The sequence below is a fragment of the Aythya ferina genome (assembly GCF_964211825.1).
Source record: "Aythya ferina genome assembly, chromosome: 1".
NCBI lineage: Eukaryota > Metazoa > Chordata > Aves > Anseriformes > Anatidae > Aythya > Aythya ferina.
This window is the reverse complement of record NC_140296.1, coordinates 142610004-142636276: the sequence shown is the minus strand read 5'-3', so window position 1 is coordinate 142636276 and position 26273 is coordinate 142610004. Positions and strand designations below refer to the sequence as shown.

At 36.0% G+C, this 26273-nt stretch overlaps 1 protein-coding gene across 16 annotated transcripts in view; it reads left to right on the top strand.

The window, feature by feature from the left end:
* Window positions 1-26273, top strand: part of ERC1 (ELKS/RAB6-interacting/CAST family member 1) — a 302320-nt gene that overhangs the window by 157887 nt on the left and 118160 nt on the right. For 12 of the 16 annotated variants that reach the window (XM_084511007.1, XM_084511005.1, XM_084511009.1 and 9 more), the window contains 2 exons: window positions 845-980; window positions 20309-20440. In XM_084511007.1, coding sequence (XP_084367133.1) covers window positions 845-980; window positions 20309-20440 — 268 coding nt within the window. The remainder of the gene's footprint in view (window positions 1-844; window positions 981-20308; window positions 20441-26273) is intronic. The other 4 variants (XM_084511011.1, XM_084511010.1, XM_084511003.1 and 1 more) reach the window with 1 other exon arrangement.

Here is a 26273-nt window from a genome sequence, read left to right as displayed (position 1 = left end):
AGCAAAGCTAGCCTGTTTTGTTTTGATTGGACTAAAAGTTTAAACTTAAGTTCCCTGTGGTCAGGAGGCTGAGATTAAAGGGTCTGTAATTAGATTCAATACTCCATGTGTCTTAATGCCCAGAAAGGCCAAACCCTGTCTGCAGGCAATGGTAGTTGCCAGGATCATCAAAAATAATTCATAGATGCAAGTGAAAAGGAAATTATCATGCCTTCTGAAATAGTTTGCTCTTACTTGCTCTTTCTTGGTCCTTTTTTTTTAAAAAAAAAAATAATAAAATTCCTCAAAATATTTAGTAAACAAGTAGAACTTGAGCTTGAAAAGAAATAAATAGCTTTAGTTCTGGAAACAAACTGCCTAGGTCTTGTAGGTTTTAAACTCTTCTATGTTTAAATCATGTTGCAGTAGTTTTTCCTTTCAATCCTCCTATTATCCTTACATTAGATACAGTGGTAGCCAAAGCAAAACACACTATTAGATGTGTGCATTTTTTTTATATGCACATGTGTATGAACAGAGAAAATATTTCTGTGTAACCCATACCACATAGTCATAAGAGGACAAATGTGTCTTTTGATTAATAGGTTATATACTATATAATCATTTTAAGGTTCTTGTTGCAAAATTTCCACATTTAAGTTAATACTAGTGAGTAAATTCAAGTGTTCTTTAGGTTGACTTAACAGTTGAGGTTAACACTTGAGGATAAACTTGGTTTTTACAATGCGTGCAAACAAAGTCACCACATTTGAGGGTACCACTTCTCATCAGTACAACTCACAAGCACCAGGCCTGACTGGAAGCATACGCTGGACTGCATTCTGAGTATTCTTCTCTTTTACAGGCAAGTTAAAGATCAAAATAAGAAGGTAGCAAATCTGAAGCACAAAGAGCAAGTAGAGAAGAAGAAGAGTGCACAGATGCTGGAGGAGGCCAGGAGACGGGAGGATAATCTTAACGACAGCTCCCAACAGCTTCAGGTAACATAAGAATTGAATAAAAGTAGTATGGACAATCAGCCATAGCTACATCACTCCCAGATCTATTTTCGTAGCTGTTACATACAAGTTTGTTATTCATTATTTAAAAGGACACATCTATCCCAGAGCACTTCAAAGAAAGAAGCCTCCCCATTTTCTTCATAGCTTATTCCATCTTCAGAAAAAGAAGAAAGGTTTCTGCCAACTTGGTTATGAAGTGTATCATTGAAATAGTTTGATCATTTTGACATTGAGTTTGGTGTGATGTTTCTTCCTTCACTGCTCTTCTAATAGCATTTTTCTTTAGCTATTTTGTGTGTTTTCCAAGCTGATATTGCCTTATATTGGTGCCTCTTCTTCAGCAAATGAAAGATAACCAAGTAAGTATTTTTATAGTAAATTGAAATTGTTGTGGGGTAATTGAAGGACCTTGTTTTCTGTGTTTACTCAGCCTTGCTTGACAATGAAACCCTACTCCATGAATTCACAGTATGCTTACTAGACAGTTTGCATTATTTTTGAAATCATAACATGCTCCTGCCACTCAGAACTAACTGGTTATCTCAAATATATCTAGGCATACGAAAGTCACCACCATGAAACCAAGTGAAATATTTTTCAGTCTCCTCTATGTTGATGTCAGCTCTAGATGGTTTATCAAGCAGTTAAGTTTTCAAGTGTTCTCATAGAAACGTTAAACTATTGCCATGAAATAAAACGAAGATCCCATGATGCCAAGAGATAATAAATATTTCGCCTGTGATTTCTTGAATTTACAAAAATAACTTTCCTATTGGTAAGTGAAAATAAACATGGAAATCATAATCTACCTTTAAGACCTTTAAAATTGTTTTCTAAATCCTTAGAGAGCAAGCCTTCTCATAGGTGTTTTCTTTGTTATCCTAGATTAAATCCTGGTTCTTGTTACCAGCTATGTTTCTTACTACATCTACGCTAAGGACGTAGAATAAATCCTAAGAGCTCACTAGCTGAGGCAAATCCCCTCCTTAATTTAAACAGATACTTCTTTGCTCTGTTCTGTGGAATTCCGGTGGGGTGGTTTCAACTCTTCAAGAACTTCTGAAAGAACCGCAGAAACATGTGTCCATGAGGAATGCTCTCAGATGCAACATTTTGTGGTTTTCCCCCTCAGTTCAAGTCCTACATGTGCAGTGCACTGAAATAGTTAACTTCCAAGTGTATGAAAATGATTTCATAACTACAGACTTTTATAAAAGGCTGGGATGTGGGTTTTCTACATCTGCTAATGGGTTTTGTGGCTGTAATGCTATGGCAATCCACAAGGCTCTTGTTATGTGACAGCTTCAATTGAAATAACACAATCCTCCTTGTATTAGCGAAATATCTTAAAATTTCTAAAAATAATCTAATATTTGTTTAGATTTCTGATCTGTATTGTATAAATCTATATTTTAAGTTTGAAAAGGAAAGTAGTACTTGACATCTGTCTTTCAGCTCTATGCATGTTGTATTTATCAGGTGATACTATTCCACAAGATCTTTTTTTTTTTTGATGTAGTACTTACAGTTTCTAAAATGCAAGGCTTTCTGTACTGACTTTTTTTCCCCAACGTTATTCTTTCCCTTTTCATTTTTCTTTCTGTTACACAAATGGAATGCATTGAAAAAAAAAGCCTGAAATTTGTTCTCTCACAGCTCCTGTTAGCATATTAAAATTGCCCTTCTTTAGAACAATAAGTTATGTGTAGTTGTACAAACACTTTACATAGAAATGGACAGACAATGATATTCGGGTTACTGAACTTTAAGTCCTGTTAAAATTAGTTAAGTTTTAAGACATATTTCTGATACTTCAATGAGATTTTATAGCTTTGGTGACAGCAGTGAGACAGCTTTTACTCGGAAATTGTCACGTTAATGAACAGCACTGCTTTGTATCAGAGTTGTTTAAGAATGTACACTTGTCCTTTGAATGTACTATCCAATTCTTTACTTGCAAAGTGTTTTAGCAGTAGAGATATCATAGATATAAAACCAGGAGTAGCATAGATAGCATAAACTTGCTGTAAATATTTCCTCTTTTTAATATCAATGTCAGAATAACCATATTAAATCTAGAAACTAGACACATAACAGTTTTCTCTTTTGAGGAAGCCAAGTTTGATTTTTTTTTCATTTTCTCTAGTGTTATTTTGTTGCAGGTTAGAGGTCTAAAAGGGAAGGTAAAGTTGAGAACAAATATGTCAAAGTGTGTAATTTCATTATCTTTACCCTTTTACATTCAGGTTTTTCCAATCAGATATTTCTATACAGCAATATGCATTTTTTCCACTTTGCTTAGGCTGTGTTTTATTCTGCACTGGTGTCTTCGGTAGTTCTGCTGCTTTCTCTATAATCATATGTAAGTATTTCTGAGATAAAAATAGATGTTAACAAATGCAAATAAGAACTTAAGATTGAAGTAACATGTGATACCCCAAATTAAAATGAATAAGTTATCATGGTGTTAATATTACTTGACCTTTGCTGGTTCCTTTTCTGCTTTTGTGAACCTAATTGTCCCATTTGGGTGGGCTCAATTTTAAAGAGTCTTTCCCCATATTCAACATAAGGCTGAAGGGAATGCTTTCATTCACGGATGAAAAAGGTCTGTATGCTCTAATGAAAATATCAGGCTATGGTAAAATATGGAGTGTTTAATGACAAGTGACAGGTTCAATAAAAACTCCTTCCTTTAGAAGAGCCCTCTGCTTATAGCCTCCCTCTCTCAAGGATTTCAACATTTTGGTTTCCTGGAAGTAAAATTTACCCAGGACCACATTTCAATTTGTTAGTTATGGAGACCTGTCTTCTCTAAAGACTCTAAAGGGCACTGCTTTCTAATTGATTACAAAAAATTAAACCTGAGAGGAACATAGATTTTTTTTTATGCAACCATTGTTGGCTTTGGGGTCAGGACACACAAGCACCAATTTCAGATAATTTTGGTCTTGGTGGTTTTGGCTGGAATTAATAATAAGACATTATGAAATGCTTAAAAATATATGATCTGCATGTTCTTTGGTTGACCGTCTGCAATCCAGTCAAATAAACACGCTCCCAAGCACATATTCCACTCCTCCTCTCTCTGTCCCTAACAGGCATGTGGTTTCTTTCTTCCTGAGTCCAGTAACAAAATGTTCGTTTATTCAGAAAGCTCTGATGATGGAAATTTGGTATTTTGGGGAGTGGGGGAAGAATGAAAACCATAATGTCTCAATTCTAGTGAGCTGGATAAATGGGTTTCCAAATTTGTCTTTTCCTCCTGGGTTCCCTTAAACCTCAATTCTCCAGGGATCTGAGAGGTTAACGAGTGTCTGGTCTATAAACAGGATAAAAAAAGAGGCTCTTGGGCTGGTGTAGAAAATTTTTGCTTCAAGAAACTAAAGCTTGGCTATTGTGAAAAGGAACTGATATGCTATCTTTTTGTAGAGACGTAACATTTACTGAATTTTCAAGATACTTGAATGGGAACTTGAAACTAATATTTGGAAGGTAGTATGTGTATTTTCGTGTCCTATCCCTCCAGCATCTTCCAGAGTTTTCAGGAGGAATTTTCAAAATATTTTGTGTCTGGAGTTGTCTACTGTTGTATCTATATTTCAGCAACTATCCAGCAATCAAGCAAATTTCTGCTGATGAACTGCATATCCATAAGCTGTGTAAAATATATTTGGATGCTTTAATACACAGCTGTAACACTGAATAAATTTAGTAATTGTTTTTTTAAACACCCATGTTTGAATAATTTAATATATAGTTCATAATCCACAATTTATATGCAAAGAGGCAAATATATGCTGTTGTTTTTTTTCTCGTGATTATATAATTCCTTTATGTATAGAGTATTCAGTAAGAACAAATATACTTATTGTGAAAAGAACTGAATTACAGACTAAACAGATTTGGAGTTTTGAGGGGGAACCTTTTGTTCAGTTATGATTTTACCTGGATAAAATGGAATAGTAATCAAATTGCCTTCTCACCAAATGAACCTTCTGAATTCTTCACATATCAGGAACTGTTTGTAATGAGGCACCATAGCATGTACATACAGTTGGTATAGAATTCAAAACTCTGGAAAGCCAAGTGAAGCCCAATGCATTTGGTCTTAAATTACTGGAGAACTTCATCCTGACATGCTTATTGAATTTTGAGGGTAGATAGCTAAAGTGTTTTAGTCTGATCTGTTGATGGTAACATGGCGTGATGAAGGAGAAGATGGTTTGTCTTCTTTCAGTTGTTAGTAAAGAGAGATCATGCTTCCCTAATTAATCAATTAACTTGCTTTTGGACAGTATATATAAAGCTACTGAAGAAACAATTTAAACAGATTTAAAGAAAAGCTCTCCAAACTTGAAGTTCAAGATTTCCTCCATAACTTAGTAGGTATCATCAGCTTTGAAGCAAATTGGTTATGCTAGGTAAAATGGTGTTACATGTTTTTCTAGGATAAGTGAATTTCAAGTGCTGAGTTCCTGGCTAATTTCTCTTCCATATAGACCGCTGACATATCGAATTCCAACCTAGCCTGCCAGCTAAGTGGAGTGTACTTTCTTTATCCGTTGGATAGTACAGCTCAACATGTTAAGGCCCATGAAACTGTCAGATACTCAATTTCAGCCTGGTAGAAACCCATTTTTCATGCCATCTTGCATCTACAGGTTTTATTACAAAAAACAATCTGACCTATCAGACGTATTTTCTCACTGAGCTCAGGTCCACCTTTGTGAATTACTCAGATCAAAATGTTCTTTCTCTTTCCCTTCCTCTCCCAGTACTTTTTAGGTGCCTCCTCAGAAAGAAGTCTGGGCCTTAGTGGATCCACTGTTAGTGGATAGTTCTCAGTATTGCCCAGCTTTGAAGGTGTCATTCTTGCCTGGGTCTGACTAGGTGTCATTATCACATACTCAGGTGTCTCAAGTCTCATTAAATAGTATATTCAATTCTAGGTTATCCTTCTGTCCTCTAGAACAGAGCCCCTAGCACATAAAGCATTGAGAGAATGTGAAGTCCCTTTGCAATTCAGTTTTTAAGAAATTCATTGCCATTTTTGAAGGGCTAACTTTTCTCGTTAGTCACTGTATCATTCCACAGCTTACCACAAAGGATGGAACTTAACATTGTTTTGAGTTCTTTATAATAAAGCAAAACCATGATTCTAAGTTCACACATAGTCTGAATGGGATTTGTACTGTCTGGCTTCCAGTATTACACAGAACTTTTGTTAATGAAAACACAACAGATATGAACAAATACTTAATTTAAAGGACAATCATGGCTCATAAAAATCTTAATGGACGACTGTATGCAAATTATTTCTCCTTTTAGATTTGGGCTATGCAATGGTAGCCAGTAAGTAGCTTGGGGATCAATTGACCCTCCATCCCTTTTTCTGACACATTCTGTGACAGCTGGCTATGCATTAGAAAACCAACTATGCATATGCAGTAGCCACTTTAATATGCATCATGCTTTGTTAGTGATGTAACATTCCAGTAGTAATTTTAATTTCCGTCAGCTTTTACAATATGTTACAGAAAATACAATGTTCCACAGACATTGATTATTTTTAGGGTTTTAATTTTCAGCACACTGTACAGTTGTTGTAGACACAAGCAAACATTTAACCCTGGCAGATGCCTGGAGAAAAACTAGGTCTTGTTCTTATCATGTCATAACTCTCTCTGTCAAGAGAGCTTTTCCTAACTTTCCTGGATGTCTGGGAGAGGTTCCAAAAATGATGACCTTTTAGCAAAGCTTGTCATGACTTAATGTGAGGGGAAGTTTCTATTTGGGGATTACTTTGAATTTTAGCCTTTTTTCATGAATTAAAAATTCATAATTAGGCATGCCTGGATTCCAGTTGCATCAAAATAGTAGTACACATAAAAATGAGCTTCTAGCTAAATGGGAAAATTCTATTTTCTCTTTTGAAGTAATGAAACACAACTTTATTTCAAGGAAGATCATGAAGACTTGCTAACATTGTCAGAAGGAAAACAGGAGAAGGTAGCAAAAACATTTTGATAAACAAAAAGGACTGAAGTCAAGTTCTGCAGCATCTGCTCAGATGAGGTCCCATTATTAGGAGCATTAGTACTATTCAACTCTTAGACTTTTACAAACATATCTGAAGGACTTTGTAAGACAGTGGGTCTTCATTTACTAAAAGGAAGCTCATCAAGACAACCTGTAATGCTCATTAAGCCTCAGGAGTATTTATCTGTGTCTGTTTATAATACTAGTTCTCCCGGTTTTCTGTACAAAAGTCTGATATCTGTATTTCCAAATCACTGCATACAGACAGAGTATATGGTAGTGTGGGTGACCATTAAAAAATGTAAATTTATCTATCCCATTTCTGAATTTTCTAGTATTCCTGAGATTTGATGTTTTAGCATTCTTACAATGTGAGCTATGAGCCATGAGCAAATTGTGGTGACAAGTTTTAGTCAAGTTCTAGGAAAAACATTTTTTTCTGATGAATATTTACAAGGTCTGAATAACCTTATTGTTGCTCTTGTGTGCAGTGTTGCACGTTGAAGCAACAACAGAAATAATATACTTTTGAACAGAAAAATGATTGTCTCAGGAATGTATTTCTCTGTTGCAATACAAATTGTTTGTGTTAAAGGAGGGAGATGTGTGTTTTTCTTCCCACTGAAATTGATTATACATTTTTGAATATTGGAATACATATATGGCCTTATTCTTAGATTTGCTATGGCAGTTTTTATAGAGACAGAATCTGTCATTTCTGTATAATAGACGTTTATGCCATTAAAGAATTGTTAAGGAATTGCCTTCTTCTGTATTTGACCAGATGAGAGCACTCCTTGCAGAGTACTTGTTACTGTAAAGTTTACAGAAACTAAGCCTGAGAACAGACTTGACATTTAGAATGGATCAGTGTCTCCCTGGACAGACACTCCACCATCTGCTCTGTTTGTTTTCACTTTACAGTTTAGTTTACCATACATTTATTATGTTCAGACTAGATGTAACACACTGCCTTCATTTCTTTAAAAAAGATGAACCATGTTACTCTGTCTTCTTATATAATGTAAAAATGCTCTGCAGTTTTGAACAGACAGCTGGAAAAAAGTCCTGAAAGTCACTACTTACAACTTGAATTAGGCAGTCTCCCAATTATTCCAATGTTTCCTTAACTGCAAATTGAGATTTGTAGTGAGAGAAAGCTATTATAAGGCTTGAGAGTTTTTCATAGAGGAAAGAGGACTCCCTCCATCCTTACATTTCCCTGTGATCCATCAGGAATATTATTCTCCAGACACACTTTCACCCAGTCCTTACTGCAGAAACATTAGGTGTCAGTGGAAGAAGAAACCTGTTATTTGTACTCTTGTTGCCTGTTTGGCAAAGAGCAGCATTGGTACCCATTATAATATGCCAGAAACTAAGTACTGTGAAGACTGGACTGCTGAGTGTGTGCCAGCAACCTTAACCACTAGATGTTTTTTGCAAGTTTTTTTTTTTTTTTTTTTTCCAAGATTAGTATCTGAGTTCAAACTCCTTTCCTAAAAACTGTCAGAGAGATTAATGTAACTGTTGACAACATGGTGTGGTTCCTGTGAGGAGGTCTCTCCTGAGAGCAGAAAACACTGAGGGCCAGATTTAAGCCAAACAATAGGAGTACATTCAAGGGGAAAAACAGCTCTCTTTTCACTTTGGTGTTTTATTTCATGAGCCTGAGAAATGGCAATAAATTTGCATTTTCCTTTTTTTTTTTTTTTTTCCTCATTCTTTCTCTGTTAGGCTTTTTTTTACTTGCTGTGTTGAAAATTGTTTCTAATTCATCTCTGCCTGGGAATAAAAAATGTTCAATTGCTGCCACTCATTTCATAGTCTCATTGGTGAGTAAAGATGCAATTCTGCCTTTTACTTGGCTTGACCAACAGAAAAGAAGTGGGGATAGGGTGATGCTGGGAACCTAAAAACAATGTTCATAATTTATTTTAAAATCATAATGATATACATGGATTATTTTTTTAATATGATCTGTACCTGTGGCAACAAGTGCTTTGGCATTTCCTCTGATTGATTTCACATAGTAATAAACCTGATTCATTTCATTCTAATTCAGTATTATTCCTTAATCTTGCTTAGCAAGGTGCCCAAATTGCTGTCGTTCTTAAAATACTCTTTGTTTTCCTGTAGAAATAAGCCTATTCTGCCTTTAATGAGCACTTTCCCTATTGAATTTTCCTCTTCAGTGAAATGTTACACACTCTACATACATATATGAACAACTACTCTTACTGTGATGTGCAAATATTATCTGGCATTGAAGTTTAGGCTGCAAGTCATGTATTCGTAATTGACAGAAGGCTGTGAAATACTTAGCATCAGTCCTTTCAGCTATTGAATTTTGAGATACAGTGGGATCTGAATACAGGTGGTGGGAAAAAATCACACCTCTGTTCATATCACTTAGTCTTTTACTGATGATTAAAGCATTATCTTCTTAACATTCTAGAAAATGTCTGTTCAGTTAAAATTTGCCAGCAAATTCAGTTGAGGATGTTGTGTTTTTTTCCCCACAGAATCATTTCATAAGATCATTTAGGTTGGATAAGACCTATCAATTCTAACCTTCAACCTAACACTACAAAGTCCACCACCTAAGCATGCCTCTAAGCTCCACATCCACACATCTCTTAAATACTTCCAGGGATGGGGACTCCACCACTTCTCTGTGCAGCTTTTTCTGTTGCCTAACAACCCTTCCTGTGAAAAAGTTCTTCCTGATATTCAACCAAAACCTCCCCTGACACAACCTGACATCACTTGCCAGCTGAAAAAGGAGACTAACACCCACCTCATTACAACCTTCTTTCAGGTATTTGTAGAATGTGATGAGGTCTCCCCTGAGCCTCCTCTTCTCCAGACTGAGCAACCCCAGTTCCCTCAGCCACTCCTCCTGAGTCTTGTTTTCTGGTCCCTTCAACAGCTTCAGTGCTCTTCTCTGAATGCATTCCAGCAACTCAATATCTTTTATCGCTGATGCTCTAAATCTTAAGTCTTGATGTCCTTGAGCTCAGATAGTTTTCCAAAGCCAGGCATGAAGAGAGGTAGTAAAAGCTAATGGAATTCAGTGTCCCAACAACACTCATCTGTGCCCTTCTTATGCAGAGCTTTCTTTTCTATGCCAATCACCATGCTTGGACCTCTCTCTTCCTCCTTTTGAAGAACCATTGAATGTTCTTAAACTGTAAACAATTGTTGCATTATAAGTTCATATGTCTTAATGTCCTAGATCTATATGGTACAGTTCTTTATGTTGAGGTAATGTACCTGGTCAAAATGGCTAATGTAACATTTTCTGTAAATGAGGCTAAATTTCTGAGTTATATTAATTGATTCTCGATACTTATATAAAAGATAAACTGTATAGTTCCACAAGTATCTCATAACTATAAGTCATCAATAAATTGGCAAGTGTAATTCAGTTTGAGAATGTATTAATATGTCAGGAGAAACAATCTTAAGTATAGGTGTACAATGGCAGGTTCTGATCTAGCTGTGTTAATATTTGACAACAATCTTGTAATTAGAATAAAAATTTTCGTGAAAATATTGGTTACCAAAATTATTAAAATTAAAAAAACACACAACAATGTTGAGAAGTACTAAAGGACAAAACAAAAAATATCAGTATGCCAGTAAGTACATCAGCAGTGCATTCACCTCTTGAATAATGGGTAATGATGTGGGCTGTCCACCTCAGAAAGCACATAGTGAATGTAGAAAAGTTAAAGAAAAGGAGAAAAGTTACCAACATAAGAACAAGCTTCCATTCAAACAGATATTAAATAAATTTAAACACTGGAAAAGAAATGAGTGAAGTCAGGAGCCAGGGAGGTTTTTTGCAACGTTGCAGGCTGAGAACAATAGATAATTTTGGAATATTTAGGACTAAAGAAAAATAATAACTATTTTTCTCCTTCCTCTGATCTACTTCAGGCATTTATAGAAACAGTAAAAATGTCATACAAAAATGAAGAATATCTCAGAATGTGAAGAATTTACACTTTCTCATCCTTTTGGTTTTTATACAACTGAATTGCTGTGGCAATTTTTCTGCATGCTGTGGTGCTGTTGCCTGTTCAAATCATATTATGAGTGTAGCAGTGAAAATATACCAACAAGAAGCTTTTCAAATACTTCACTTTCAGTATTTTCAACTCATGATTTTCTCATTATGTTAATACCTAAAATTCCAGTTTTCATCTTTTTCAGTATTGTGTTTTTATCTGCGGTATCTAACTGGTTTAGTGTTCCATACTTGCATATGAATTGACTATTGCCACGCAGCTAAATAGTCATTTAGTTCTTCAGTCTTTCTTGCCTATTCTTTTTTTAAAGATTGTTACTGTATCCAAGTCAGAAAGATGTACCAGTGAGCAAGAAACATCTTGGAATTCCACATAAAGATGAGGTCATACCTAACTTTGTCATGAAGATTATAGGCTGAAAATCATTCTTTAAAGGGTTTCTGGTTAGTAGCATAATTCACATTGACTTAGATGACCTTTGACCAGGATTCAGACAGAACAAAACTTAACTAAAAGTCATCATTTTCTGTTTTCTCAGAAAAGAACATAAGAAATTCATTTTTTAAATGAGCTGTTATGTTTTTCTCTTTTCTTTACCTAGTCATTTTAAAGTTGAAAAACTGTTTATTTTGGGACAGTATTAATCATTATTGTTGAGTTGTGTAATAAACAATAGGTTAAAGTACATGACAGATTTGTTTTTTAAATACATAAACATGTTCATTTCCTGTTTGCAAATGTATCCTTAGATTTTCATGTGCGATAAAGCTGATCTGTGCAGTTATTGGTAAAGAAGAAGAGAGAAGAAAAATAAGTTTTTAATATTTTAAGCAAATATTTCCCTAAATCAGTATATATGTTTGGTTAGCAGCTGAATTCAGCATGTACTGAGACAGATCTTTTCCTTGAAATTAACTTCATTTGGTGCATCTGGCATCCAGAGGGATTGCGGGTAGGCTGGGGTGTTGTGTTCCCAGATGGTGTGAGACCCACTGATGATTTAATTCTGACATGTGAAATGGTATTGATCATCTCTTGTTTGAAGCTGGGGAGGTAGGAGAAGGTCTGCATGGGGTGAAAGTAATTACAGCTTTTTTACATTAAGTAAAATGAATAGTGGTTAGCATTTGCATCTCACTAAACTGTTAGTCCTATCCAGGAACTGATGGCTGCTTTAAAGGAAACAGTTCTGCAGTCAGAGCACAAATACAATAGCTATTCTACTCTGATGAAAATCAAGAAACGGGTATCAGAGACTAAAATGAATGTGCGAGACAGGAGGTAACTTGCAGGAATTCCCTTCTAATTTGAGAAAAAAGAGAGAGTTTCAGTGGAATCAACTGCTGGGTAAACATTTCCTGAGTGGTGGTGTATCACTAGCATTTTTTGTCGAATGTTCAGCTATGAAAAAGAGAAAAGAGAGAAGCATGCTCTTGTGGCTGGCTGTCCAAGCATGCTGCTTCCGCTGCTCTTTTCTGCTGAATAATTGAAAATGAGCAAAGAAAGGCAGGTTTTACAGCTACTGTGATATATTAGTACAATTATGATGACAGGACTGATGTTGTGAAGGAGAGTTCAGAGGAATAAAGGTATATCAAGGGAATAACTTACGGGTTCAAGCTTCATATTAACAGTGCGGTTAGTTAAAACTGTCACTGTTTTTTGCTGTAATCTCATATGTATTTAGGTGCCTTGAGTCATAATATTGATTTGTGTATGAAGAAGAAATCTTTTTGTAGTAGCGTTTCCCCAATTAGCCTCTCACAGAAAAATAAAAGAGAAATGTATTGCTTTTGCTCACTTCAAAACACTTTCACAGCAGTATTGTCAGCCTCAGGTCTCATTCCAATAGTCAGTGCAGTGACCCACCATGGTTTTAAAGAAGCATAGACTCTGTAGGTTTTAAAAAATACAAATGTGGTAATTTGCAACAGCTGAAGTAAATGTTAAAGCTGTTGGCACCCTACATGAGCTGCTAAATGGTAAACCTGGTTGTTAATATTGGCGAGGTTCTTTAGTCTGTCTAGGTTGTTACTAATGAAAAGTACATATACAAAATCAACATACCTGTCTGATTACTGCGTTTGGCACGCCAGACTTAGAGTAGTAACAGGAAAGAAGTGTCAAAAGCGTGGTAGCTATCAGTAAGAGAAGTTGCCGGTTTCTCATAGATTTAATCTCTTATGCCTTTCACTTTTAGGCCTCTCTGTGTAATGCTGTCTGTTGGGCCTTTTCTTCTCCTTCCTCTCCATCCTCCTTCAAGTAGTGTATAAATAATCTAGACTGCAGTGGAATTCCACTTCAGTTTCAGAGAGAGAGATTGGAAGTACAGAGCTTTAGGGTGGACATAATTAAACTAATACTGATTTATTAGATAATAAAATAATATTGATAAGATCCTTTGTTACTGTAACCCACAAGCTCTATGTATTTCAGATTGCTGCTGATGTTGAACAAAACTGCTGTATATATACTGGAAACACTTTTTGAAAATAACACAGCTGTGAGTGAGAGCACATAAAATATGTTGGAAGAAAAAAAAAAATGAATGGCTGGCACCATTCACACATTCTGTGTACATGTATAGTGCTCAGAAACATTTCTAGCCCCTTTCAGGAAATAATGATAGGTACGAGTTTTACTAAGCACTTCATATGTGTTCAAGAAACAGACAATGTGAGAAGTTTCTCTTAACTAAGTTTTTTTCCTTGCGAAGCTTTCTTTTGATTAACTTTTTTTCCTACTTTTTGTTTCCCATTCATTTAAAGTGGATCCATTAATAGTAATATGTATCTGGGTATTATCTGTTGCGATGTGTCTTTACCATTGATATTTTTCTTGGCTTTTGTTCTTCTTCCACGTGAATGTGTTGTAGGGAACAAGGTGTGCTTGTTTTGCCCTTACAATTGTAAATGTGTTACATACAGAACACTATTTACATCTTGATATACTTCAAAATTGTTGCTTTCAATATCTTTTAGTGTTAGTACCATTGTATAGCATTCTCACTTCTGTATTTGTTTTACTGATTCTTTGTGACATAAACATTTAAGAACAGAAATAAGTGCACATAACTTCCAATAGATTAATTAGTTCCGTATTCATTTTCTTAACGTGAAGAGAAGAGCATGGTGTGTTTCTTTTCTTACAGATGCCTAACACACCAGTCAGCTTCTACGTAAGTAATCTTAACACCCAATATGCTTCCCATCATAAACTTGTCATGATGTCTTACAGACTTATTTTACTATCTACATATTTTTATTTTTTCCTTAGTAGCCATGAGGACTTCCTTAAGAGCCGTGAAGTAGACATTCATGAGGACTTTGTGCAGGGTAGAACAGACATATGGCTGTTTTCATTACCGTGCATTTTATAAAATATGCTCAAGCACAGAAGTTAATGATTTTCTTTCAAGTGATTGTCCGTACACGTAACACTTAAATTGTGCGATCATCCCATGTACAAGAGCAGATATTGTCAGCAGCATCTTTTATAGCTCTACATCACTCTTCTGTGTCCTCCCACTCTGCAGCAGTGATACCCAAAGGACAACGCTGTCCAAACACCACCCCATTTTTCTACTACCTTTCTCTTTCAAAACAAAAAAATCACAGGCCATTTCTCACAAACTGTTGGCTTCCTTTCACAGTGAATTTTAGTGCACTAATTCAATTATCATTTGTGTGTTGGAAATAATTTTTCATCAATATTCTCTTTCTGCAAGAAAAATACTTTTTGTTCTTTCTGCAACTGATGATCCGCAAATGTACATATGCTCTAGATGTACGTGTCTTCTCGTTTTTTGTTATGGTACTCTCAAGAGAATGTGTTCAACCCCTTCTGCTGTCCCTCATGTTTGTAAGGCTGTGGCTAGCTTCATCACACTTCCCTCTCAACCCCTAGTGGAATTAAATTCTTCTACTGCAATTTTTCTTCTTTTGTCTCCTGAAGTTATTTTTCTGCATTTATGCAACATGTCAGGCTTGATTTCTAATCCACATGTCTTATTTGGCAGACATAATTTTTCAGTTGTCAACATATGTTGTCCTAATGAATCGGTCATTCTGCATCTCAGTCCCTGATCTCACCAATGATACGGAAACATTGGTTGAGGATCTCCTACTTGGCAGTTCTCTTCAGCTCTCAGACTTCTCCTTTCATTCAGAAACTCACGGTAACTATACATGTATATGCTGTTGCTATACTTCCAAATAAATCTTTTTTGGCTCACTTTGTGAGAGACAGGGACTTGGGAGGCAGCTATATGCAACACTGATACTAGCATTAGAACTTGTAGTTCCCATTCTGTCAAATCCACTGTTTGCTCGTGTCCAGCAATATATAAAGTACCAGCATCTCTGTTGCTATGTTTTCAGAATCTTTAATATCGGGTCTGTGTTTATTTGTGGTTCATGAACATCCTTGAACAAAGCTATAAACTACCCTAGACATGCTTCCCTCATTTGGAATTTACAAAGTCTTCTTTTATTCCACTCTTCAAGACAGCATGTTTTTTTCTTTTATTGCCATATTCTTCAGCAAATGATAATGAATACAGAGAGAAACAATTCACCACGGGCATCTCCTGCTTTGGATGAGTTGCTCAAGGACCCCAAGTGCTCTTTTTGAACTGTATTCTATGATAACTACCATTCAGATAATGTACTATGGTGTTCCGTCCTTCAACATTTACCCAATATATATATGCTTGAAAGCCTACTAAGTCAAAATATTTTCTAATCAGTGTAAGAGAGATTTCTCCGTTTGTGAGCAACATTTTTTTTTCATGCTTTTCTTGTTCAGAGACTTCTAAAAGTAGTTTATCAACATGTGGAACCAAATGAAGGAAATTCACCATGTACTCTTGAGCTTTAAAGTAACTATGATTATTTGCTTCTGAAATCAGATGAGACTGTAATACCTTCTTTTGGTACTACAGCATTGTATGTTCACTTCAAGGTTCAGGTCCTTCTTGAAAAGGCCTGCAGGTTTTTACAAATATTTTTTTTCAAAAAAAAAAAACAGTAAAGATTCATTAACAAATTGATTATCAATTGCAAAATTCTGGAGTTCAGCCTTCTGATTTTGTCATAGCATCTTTCTTTCTGGGTTTGGCAATGCGGTAGTGCAATCAGCACTGCAGTATTGTGTTCTTCATTTCTCATCTATGAAAGCCCAAAAGGCAAAATCTGAATGATTACACATATTATGGGTTTATATGAGAATGGTCTTGCCCTGACTAGGTGATTGGCTAGTCCTAGAAATATTTTTAACAGTCAAAAGAAGCAGTTCACTGGTTTCACAAACTGTTAACTTATCTTTCCCAAGAGTTAACTGGAGAAATCCGTCTTAATTTCAATTCAAAGAGTGAAATTAAGCAATAAAGACTTCTGTGAATCTAGTTCAAGACACGATTACGAAGAAGTTTGCCAGGATACCTCAGACTTCATTGAACCTAAATGCTTTGGTGAAAACTTCCATCCTATTTCATGCATTTTCACAAAGCTTCATGTCATATTACACATTACATGAATGCAGAAAAGATTAAATTGATACATTCTTTTAATATGCATCACTTGGACATCCTACCACTTCCTTCCTGAAGTGAAAGAAAAAGCCCAGAAATGTGTGTCAGTCACACCTCCTTTTCCTTTCAGGCCCTAAGATGGACACGTATTGGAATGGGTTTTGCTTACAAATCAGCTACGGGATCATAGTAATTTGTAGCAAAAATGTGTATTGGAGCTGAACTCTTGGCAATCCCACAGTGTCGACTGGGTTTTTCATTTTCATTGTGGTGTTACCAATGAGCATAAAGGCAGAGCGATCTCCCCTGTCCTGGTTTAATTCCCTCTCTGCCATGGCCTCTCACACTTACGGAACTTGGGAGCAGAGTTAAGGGAGAGTCACTGAGACGTAGGGTAGGGAATACATCATGAAGAATCCAGGTAGTCTACAGGTAAGTAACACTTTTTTTCTTTCTTTGTAGTCACATGTATAAGTTTCATGAAAGGAGATTGCTATGATCTATCATTCTGCAATTTTATTAAAATAAACTTGCCCTCTTTGTCACGACTATTGTATATATGAAGCAACACAAGTTGTACTCTAATCCTCTACTTCAGAGGATCAATCCATTTCACCATTGGGGTTACCTACTTTAGCAGCATATGAAAAATCATGAGATGACAGTTATCTTTTTCCTGCAGTTAAAAACTTTATTATCACAACCTCGTCATCTGGATAGGGCGTATTTGTATCCTGTTCATGTTGAAAGATTTCAGATCTCTGTTCCATTCTAAAGCTGTTATTTTGTTCCTATTTGGTAGGGTGGGGTGTGTTTTTTTTGTGTTTTTTTTTTTTTTTTTTGGTCTGTTTTGTTTTGTTTTTGAGTTTGCCAGAACTATTTGTAGAATTAAAAATCAAAATCTTCTATTTCCATAGAAAACTCTCAGTATAACTTAGTAGGCAGTGGTCATTATGATTAGCCCAGTTCTTTCTCCAAATACTTGTAACAATAAGGATAAAATATTTAATGTAATTAAAAAGAGGAAAGCAGCAGCACAGGTTGAAGGTTAACACGAGCCTATCATGTTTTAGATTTTAGAGCCAAACAGTTGGGAAAATATTGCTGGTACATTAAAAGGCAAATGCTCTTCTTTACTTTTTCTCTATTTGGTTTCAAACAGCAGCTTGTATTAAAAATAAAAATATCAAATACTGATTATTTAAGCATGGAAAAAAAAAAGAGTTGGAAACAAATTAATTATTTAAAAGTCTCCTGAAATTATTCTGCATTTTGGAGTCCTTCTGGTGTCTGGCTAAGCAGCAATCTTATGCTCCACCCAGACATGGATGTCATTTTGTAAGGTAGGTAGACCTATTGTGGCACCAAAAACGTATGCTCTCAGAGCTCTTTTGTTTATCTGAGATGGAAGATGAACTTTTGTAACTAAACTTACCTTACTGGATGGGTAATTCATATCAAACTGAAGTTTAATATCATCACTTGTAGGCATTTTTTTCTAAGTTAACACTTGTCTTTTTTTTTTTTTTTTAACTTGCAAATCTTGAGTCTATATGTACAATCACATTTAATTTATTATATATGACTACTGATTTTTCAAGTGCAGGTAGTGCAGTACTGTCTTGAACAGTTTTGGTACCATCAATTACTCTTCCCCCTGTCCCTAAAGGATTTATCTGTCTGAACAGAGCGCTCTACTGTGTCAAATTATCCTCTTAAATTTTTGCCTGTAATGAGGAAAAGTGGGCACACAGTACAAGTTATAATGTTTTATTCTGCAATGTTATTTTAAAAGTTTCCATTTTACATGCAGCTGTTCAAACGAACCATTCCCACTTCAGTTGTTTGAAATGGAGAGATGCACTTTCACACTTCCTTGTCTGTCCATGAATAATACATCAAGAAGTACAGCTGATATTTCTCATGGAATGCAGATTGGCAAGTAAATAGTTTTCATGTCTGGCACAGTTAGTATTCTGTGCTGGGTGTTTTGTAAACTTTTTTGAATCTTCAGTTAGGCTAATCGTAACCATGAAGCAGTTTTGGAAGACTTTAGCAGTGTTTCAGAAGGATTCAGAAAGTATGAAAACATGTTCTGCAACTCTGATTTTTTGAAATGAAGTCTCTCCATTTGTTTCTTTAGAAATCAGCAATTACTTGCCCTGTGGTCCACTTTGGAAAGTAACCAACAGCGGAAAGCTGGTCCATCTGCAAAGTGTAACAAATTTCTTCTGCCTTTGCTAGTGGTTGAATGCTAGCCTTCATCTACATAAGGGCAGGGGTGCCAGGGGTCTTGCATTAGTCTGATACAAAGCTTTGCATCTCAGCGGAAAGGTTGTCTTCAGAAGTGATAGTCACGAGACTGCCAGAAATGATGTTCATATGACAGTATCCCTGGTATCCAGAGTTTTAGGAAGCAGCAATTAAGGTATAAGGTTCATTCTTTAAACTCCAGTGACTGATTTTAGTGTTACGAAGGTTGCAAAGTTAACTTCTTCCAAGCTAGATGTCTTTTTTCCTTATTCTTTATATGGTGTGAAACGTGGAGAGAGTGGAAACTTTCTGTAAGGACAGAAAACTAAGGGGTAAATCTGGCAAAAAGTGAAATGCAAAAACCAAAGAGAAAAATATTTCATTCCTCCACTGTTGCTGAGATGGCTAAAAAATCTTTGTGTTAACTTAAACATGCGTTAATATCTGATCTGAACCATATGATCTAAACTGATCTGCAAGATGAGAAATGCAGAAATCTTCTGTCAAGCTGCTCCTTTCTGATGGATTTGTTAAGCAGCCATGCTCCAAGATGTTCACATATATCTGTCAGGATAGCCTGTTCTGCAATCTTTTGTCCAAGCCACTATAGCAGAGGCAGGAGACAGACATTTATTTCCTTAGCAATGCTAATAAGGAGGGTCTTCTAGACAAATAAGAATGCTGTTTAGTTTGTATATAATTTTTCGAACTTATTTTGCGTGTATAAACCAATTGAACAGTATATTTTCTGAGGAGAGTTACAGTTTTCTTCACTGGTCTTCGTACATGGGTTGGACTTCTGAACCTGCAACTGTGAAGATGCTCTTAACTGAAGGATGTATTTTAAGACTATCTTGATACTCGGATGTCTGAGGTTCAAACTTCCCAGATGAACCCTTCATACTTCCTTATTAATGAAAAACTTCCTTAAAGACTTATGTGAACAATGGAAAACTCCGTTGGGTTAATGTTTACTTTTCTCCCACTTAACCTGGAAATGGCAAATTGCAAGACCGCAGTGCTATGTTTCCCTTTGTACCATGACTGCTGCTGAATGTGTGAGCAAATGGGCAATTCTGCGTGCCTGCTGCCTTCCCACCAATTCTGGCTACTCTCCTTCTTTGGAACTCCATACTAATCTTTATTTACAAACAAACCTTGCTTAGCTACGCTGCGCTGGTGATCTGACAAGACTGGTATGTCTGATGCAGAGGGCAAACACTCTTGCATTGAGGACCTGCTTTGCTAGCTTTTTTCCTTCTCTTTACTGTGATCTTCCTCCTATTCTTGCATTCCTTCATCTTTCTTTCCCTTGTGTGAAGATAACTTGCCTGCAGTTGCGCCTTGGTAGGGAGAAGCACATTTTGCTTGGCATAAAACTTGGTTGATTAAAAGGCTGTCATTCCAAACAAGTCTTCTTCACCTAGTCTCCCGTCATTTTCCAGGACAATCTACGTAAAAAGGATGATCGGATTGAAGAATTGGAAGAGGCACTCAGAGAAAGTGTTCAGATAACTGCAGAGCGGGAAATGGTGCTAGCACAAGAGGAGTCAGCCAGGATCAATGCTGAGAAACAGGTCTGCAATCTCATAAAGTCAACGGTAGTTCTCTTAGGAAACTAACCAGACAGTAAAGTACTGTTTCCCTTGCTTTACTGTGAAACACAGATGTTTTTCTTTGATGATCAGCTATCTCTGTTCAAATACACCATAACTGAACCCATAAAGTTTGCAAAGCATTCATGATGATTTGTTTTTTGTAAGTACTATTTTCTTGAAAATAGAAATATAAGGTATCCTGTGCTTTAAGATATTATTTTCCGTAATAATTCTTCTGACCAGTCTTCCCCATCATGTCTATCTTCCTACGTGTAAAGATATTTACACTCACTGTGTTGTTCATTGCACATATTTGAAGAAGCTTATTTTTATTAGCATGGCCATATGTGTGGACCGCAGCCTCGTGTCATTTACAGTTGCACAGCTACAGGATAGAGAGACAATTCTCTTGATTTAAGGCAAGAATACACAGAGAAAACAGACACTTGTGTGTTGAAGCTGCAGGTGTAAATTTCTATGCATTAATTTATTCTGTGCCACAGACTGGATAAAAGTATCATGTATGTGTCAGATTTTTAACCTCCATAAGTAGTCATTAAGAAACCACAACATATGTAGTGAATAAAATTTCTGTGAGCTTTTGATAAAGCTTTTGAGTAGAATAAGCTGAACCTGGCATTCTTACTGTGTGTTTTGTGAACCTCTTCAGTGTTTTTCCACAGTTACACTGTTCCTCACTTGACCATAATTAGCAAACAAGGAGCATTTGGTCAGTTACATTGCAATGACTTTTTCTGTTTGTTATTTAAATGAAAAAGATCAGACTAACTGCATTTTAAAAGATTCTGGATAACCTTATGGAGTTCACTTTAAAGACTGCCATCTTTCTAAACTTTTTTTTTTTAGTTGTTATAGAAATGTTACCTTGGTAGTGAATAGGACATCAAAGAATAGATCTCCTTGTAAGAAAAATATGTATCTCACTAAGGAGCAAGTTCTACGCTGAGATGCAAATTAACCAAAATAGCATGCAATTTGTTACCTAGGGTGTCATAATGTTTTAATTTCTTTGTTAGAGGACATTGACAATTGTACTTTTGGGCACACAGAAGCCATGTAGAATTCAACCTTTTGTGATGGCTATGCTATAGACGCAAAACAAGATGCGTCTAGGGTTTAGTGAGTTTATGAGAGAGAGTTCTGAAGAAGGTTGTAGGCTGATTTTGTAGGTATTAGAAGTATCTGAAGTTAGGGAAATAATTACAAAGGTAAATGTAACTTGTAAATTTACACAAATATAATTATGGTGTTGGCTTGTATTAGTGGCTGATTACAGGTCATCTCAGTATTTAAAGTGAAGGGTGGGTGAAGTACAGTTTGTAGATGATGGGTAACTTATATTTGATTCCCTAGCAAAGAAGCATGCTACTAAGATTAATGCAGTAAAAGCTACAGACAAGTTTACTGCACAAATTGTCTCAATCTGCACAAGACTGCAGACTCAGAAACAAAAGAAACCCAGCCAAAGAATTATAGCAATATAGTGCAATTGGAAAACAGGTATTAGAGATATTCCATAAAATAAATTCTGCAAGTAAGTTTTTCACAATAACCTTTGTACAAGGATGTTTGAGTCAAAGATATCAAGATTAACAAAAATGTGACATCTGTTCCGTCCTGGATGAAAAGAAATGAAATAATGAGGAACGTTTCAGTCACAGGATGGAAAGGAGGGACAGGAGGGACTCATTTTTAGCCTGTTAGCATGAGCTCCTTATGGATGTCTGTCCACTGTGAGCTGTTAGCAGCAGGTTTATTGTGGAGAAGAGATAAGTCTGGGTTAGTAAAACAGGAAACTGTTATAGAAGTGAAATTTTATTTATACTTGAGACATCCTAAAACTAAAATATAGAAAGAAATTAGTGCTTAGGGAATATTCACAAATTTCAGTTTTGTCAGCAAGGGAACTTTTCAAACAATTCACCAGCAAAGCCTGATGCGAGGCAAACAATGAGGTCAGATGGTCAGAGCTTGGAGAAAATGGGGGGCAACTGGTAAATAGATTGAATGGGTCTACAATGTGAAAGATGAGGCAAGGCAGGGAACTGTGCAGTCTGAGGGTCGATAAGCCATGAGGACCACTGAGAGGCTGTGAGTACAGGAAGGGAGCCAAAAGAAGTAAGATGTGTGGGAAAAGATTGGTGGAATATGGTGGGCAATAGCATCGTAAACAGGAAAGAAATGTAGTAGTTAGGATGGAAGTGAAGAGGAGGAAGAAGGGTGGCTTGAAAGTAGTGGGATCAGAAGAGGAAAAGCTCTAGTCCGTACCAGCGCTGATTATGACAACTGTGTCTTACTCCAGCAGAAGAACTAAGCCACCAGCTGTGACACACTGTGCTTTATAAAATATGACCAACAATGCAGCACAAAGGAAAAGTAACCAGTGTCCTGTTCCACTCAGCATCAGGAGAGCTGATGGGCAAAACGGGGTACGATAGGATTTTGGTTTTGATTAGTCAAGTAACAGATTGATAGCAAGTGTCTGTTTTACACCTCAAAAGTGAGGAAGGAACTTTCCTTCAAATATTTTTAATTTCTTCAATAACTTAAGAGAATGCTTGCTTTGTTTTATGTTCTGGTGAGGTGTTTTTTTTTGTTTTGCTTTGTTTTTTTTAGAATCGTGAAACACTCTTAGCTTTACAGTTTTACAAAGGCAAGGCTTTGTTTTGTGTAGGATATTAATCTTTTGATCTCTACAAGTGATAATAATAGGTTAGAAACATTCTTAGACCAAATATGAATGGTGTGTGTTTGAAATTTTAATATTGTCCAAAATGATTATAATTTGCTTTTAATTGCATGCTTTTTCTTTCCTCTCTTCTGTTTATCTTGTTTTCTACCATTCTGCCACTTCACTGCCTGTCTGAAGCTGTTTAATGAATCAGTGCATGAGGTCAACCATTTTGGCTTTAAGTGGTTCAAGGTATGAGGACATCTCATCTGTGTGTACCTCTACCCCAATATTTAATGTTGTTCTTGTAGTCCTGTGTTGTGTAATCCTACCCTCCATCATCTTATGATATGTGGTTTCCTGCTACTTTACAGGCTTCAGATTTGAAATACACTGCATGTGAAGCTACTCAGGATTTCATGGTCCTCAGATACCCATTTCAGACTAAAACCTTGCTCTTTTTAATCCAGTGTTTGAGAATATCCTGACCATGTGTGTGAAGGGTTAGGGTTAAGTGTGTTAACACACTGTTTATATTTGGCCAGATTTCTCCAGCTGACAAAAGCTTCATGGATATGAAAGTTTGAAAGTTCTTCAACAACTTCTTTATTTCCAGTATATTCAGCTGGTTTTGTTGCTTCACATGTTGAATCCTGTATGTAAATATTACTGTAAATTACTTATAGCTATAGACTGTGCCTGATCCCATTAGTTCAACCCATTAGACTGAAATCTGAAAGTATACGGATATATGGACACATATTTTTTTTTCTTTTTTTAATAGTCTTCATAAGATTGCAGTAAGAGGCAGAAATTTATTGTATATATCATCTAAATCATAATCAGTACCATTCCCAGAACAATGCTTGGAATGTGTTTCTTCATTAAAAAAAATAAGGCTTTTTTGTGCAATAAAGTGAAACAGAAGTTCAGATTTTATAATTCAGTGACAATAATAGGTAGTGTCAGGTCCTTGGCTCATGGAACACAGTATTACAATTACTTGCATTTTGATCCCTAATTACTGGAGGGCATAGTTCACAAATAGAGGAAATTAGCAATTGTACTAATCTGAGGTGCTTGTGCCCTCCCTCTCTTTGTTCACTTTTATCCCCTCGCTTCAGTGACCATCCCTTCAGTTTTACCAGCCTGAGTCTTGCTGGGGCCATGTTGTGAAATGGAGGAATGACCTAATTCATTAGTAATTATCTTACAGTTTTGAATGAGTTTTTTCACAGGGACGTATTTGCTAATCTCATTCATGGATCCCCACACAGAACAGAAGCACACCTGAGGAGGCATTGAATTGTGGGAGCAAGACACAGAAATGGAGCCAGGAATTACTTAGTATTATTTTTAACAAAATTGTATTAGTGTTATTGACAAAAATGTTTTTACCAAAAGCTGTTATTGTGGCCTTTACAGTAGGCTGATATTTCTAAGAGTGTGATGGTGTACTGCCAAATGTGGTGTACTGTAAAATGTGTACATCACATTTTATCATCTGTCCTATTTTATTTCCTTCAAATTTGAAAAGCGATAGTTTCAGTTTTCAGTAGTATCTCTGCTGATAATATGGTAACTCTGTTCTCTCATGAATATCAAATCCTGCTTAAGTGCTATCTCACTCTATACAGTGTCAGCTAACATCCAACTTGGTACCCTAAGAGGTTATGGCAAATAAACACATGAAAGACTAGCCATTGCTTATTCTCTGCTTTCTTCCTTAAGTAGTTCCTTAAATTGAAATTGCTGAGTTAGCGGTCTGATTTTGACACCTTCCATCAACATTTTTTGAAGTTACAGTTCTCAGTGGGAAATTTTAACTTAGGTTAAGTATATAAACTTATAGCTATAAATAGCTTTATCTGTGGTCATACACTGTGTCTTTTTATCCTGCACATGGCAGGTTTCTCTGCCTAGCCTTTTGAGAAGAAACAAAACACTGAATATTGTAATAGTACTGTATTGTTTAAACGTACGTTTAAACAATACGTTGGGAGGAACTAATTTGTTCCTCCCAATGTCTTTATAAGCTATTTCAGCAGGTTTTAATCTTCAGTCATGTAAATATGATGTGTAAAATATGTTGATAACAAAACTATTGAAATCCTCTGTCATATGTGCCCACTTTGAATTTGCATCTGTTTATTAGGAAAATATGGAATTGGTTAATAAGTCAGTCAGCTAGAACTTCCTCCCCAGTTCTTTCATTTTTCCCCACCTCCTGTTCATCAGGATTTCCCTATTGTAAGTACAGGGTCTGCAGAGGTTTGAATATACAGTTCAGCCTCCAAGAGCCTTTTCTGTTGTATCTGTAAGGTTCTATACAAAAAGTCTACCCAAGTTTTGGATGATACTCCTCATCTGCACTTGCCATCAGACCACCGTTCTGATCCTGTTTAAACTTCCTAACATATACTGCTTTAACTATTTTTCTTGTAAGAATAGAAAATACATTTACAACATAATTATTATGTATTGGACCCTAACATTCAGCACTGACTATAATCAAGTATCATCTAAAAATGTGAAATAAATTTAAACATATCTCCTTTTTGCTGTGCTATTCTGTTACTGGAACAGATCTAAAATATTTTCTAAAATATGTCTAATGTAGGAGTTATTTCACAGCCCAAATTCTTACACATAGTTACTTCCTATAGGTCTCTGTAAGTGGAAGATATAAAGTGGAATTTCTCACGAGCTACTTACCTACAGCTGTTTTTTGAGCACAGTAGAAATGTCAGAATCTTGTCTCCTCTATAACAGATGCTGGATAGTTTGCTTTTAACTAACGTTTTCATCTGTTCTTCTCTATCTCTTATTGAGAAGTTTGGTAAACCAAGTGATTGAAGATCAAGGCAGTTATCCAAGCTATGGTTTGGGGGTGAAGCTGCTGGAGCCTGATTGCTTCCCATTGATTTGTCTAAGCAGTCTACACTCTATTTGGCTGAACTCTTGAATATTTTCTGCAAAACTCCTTTCTATAACAGTCTGCCAAACTCAATCTGTTTTGTGAGAGTATGTATATACATACACATACAAAGTCGTATGTGTATTTAATTCATATTAAGTTAAAATATGTACTAAAAAGTTAGGTTTAAATTTCCTGTACTG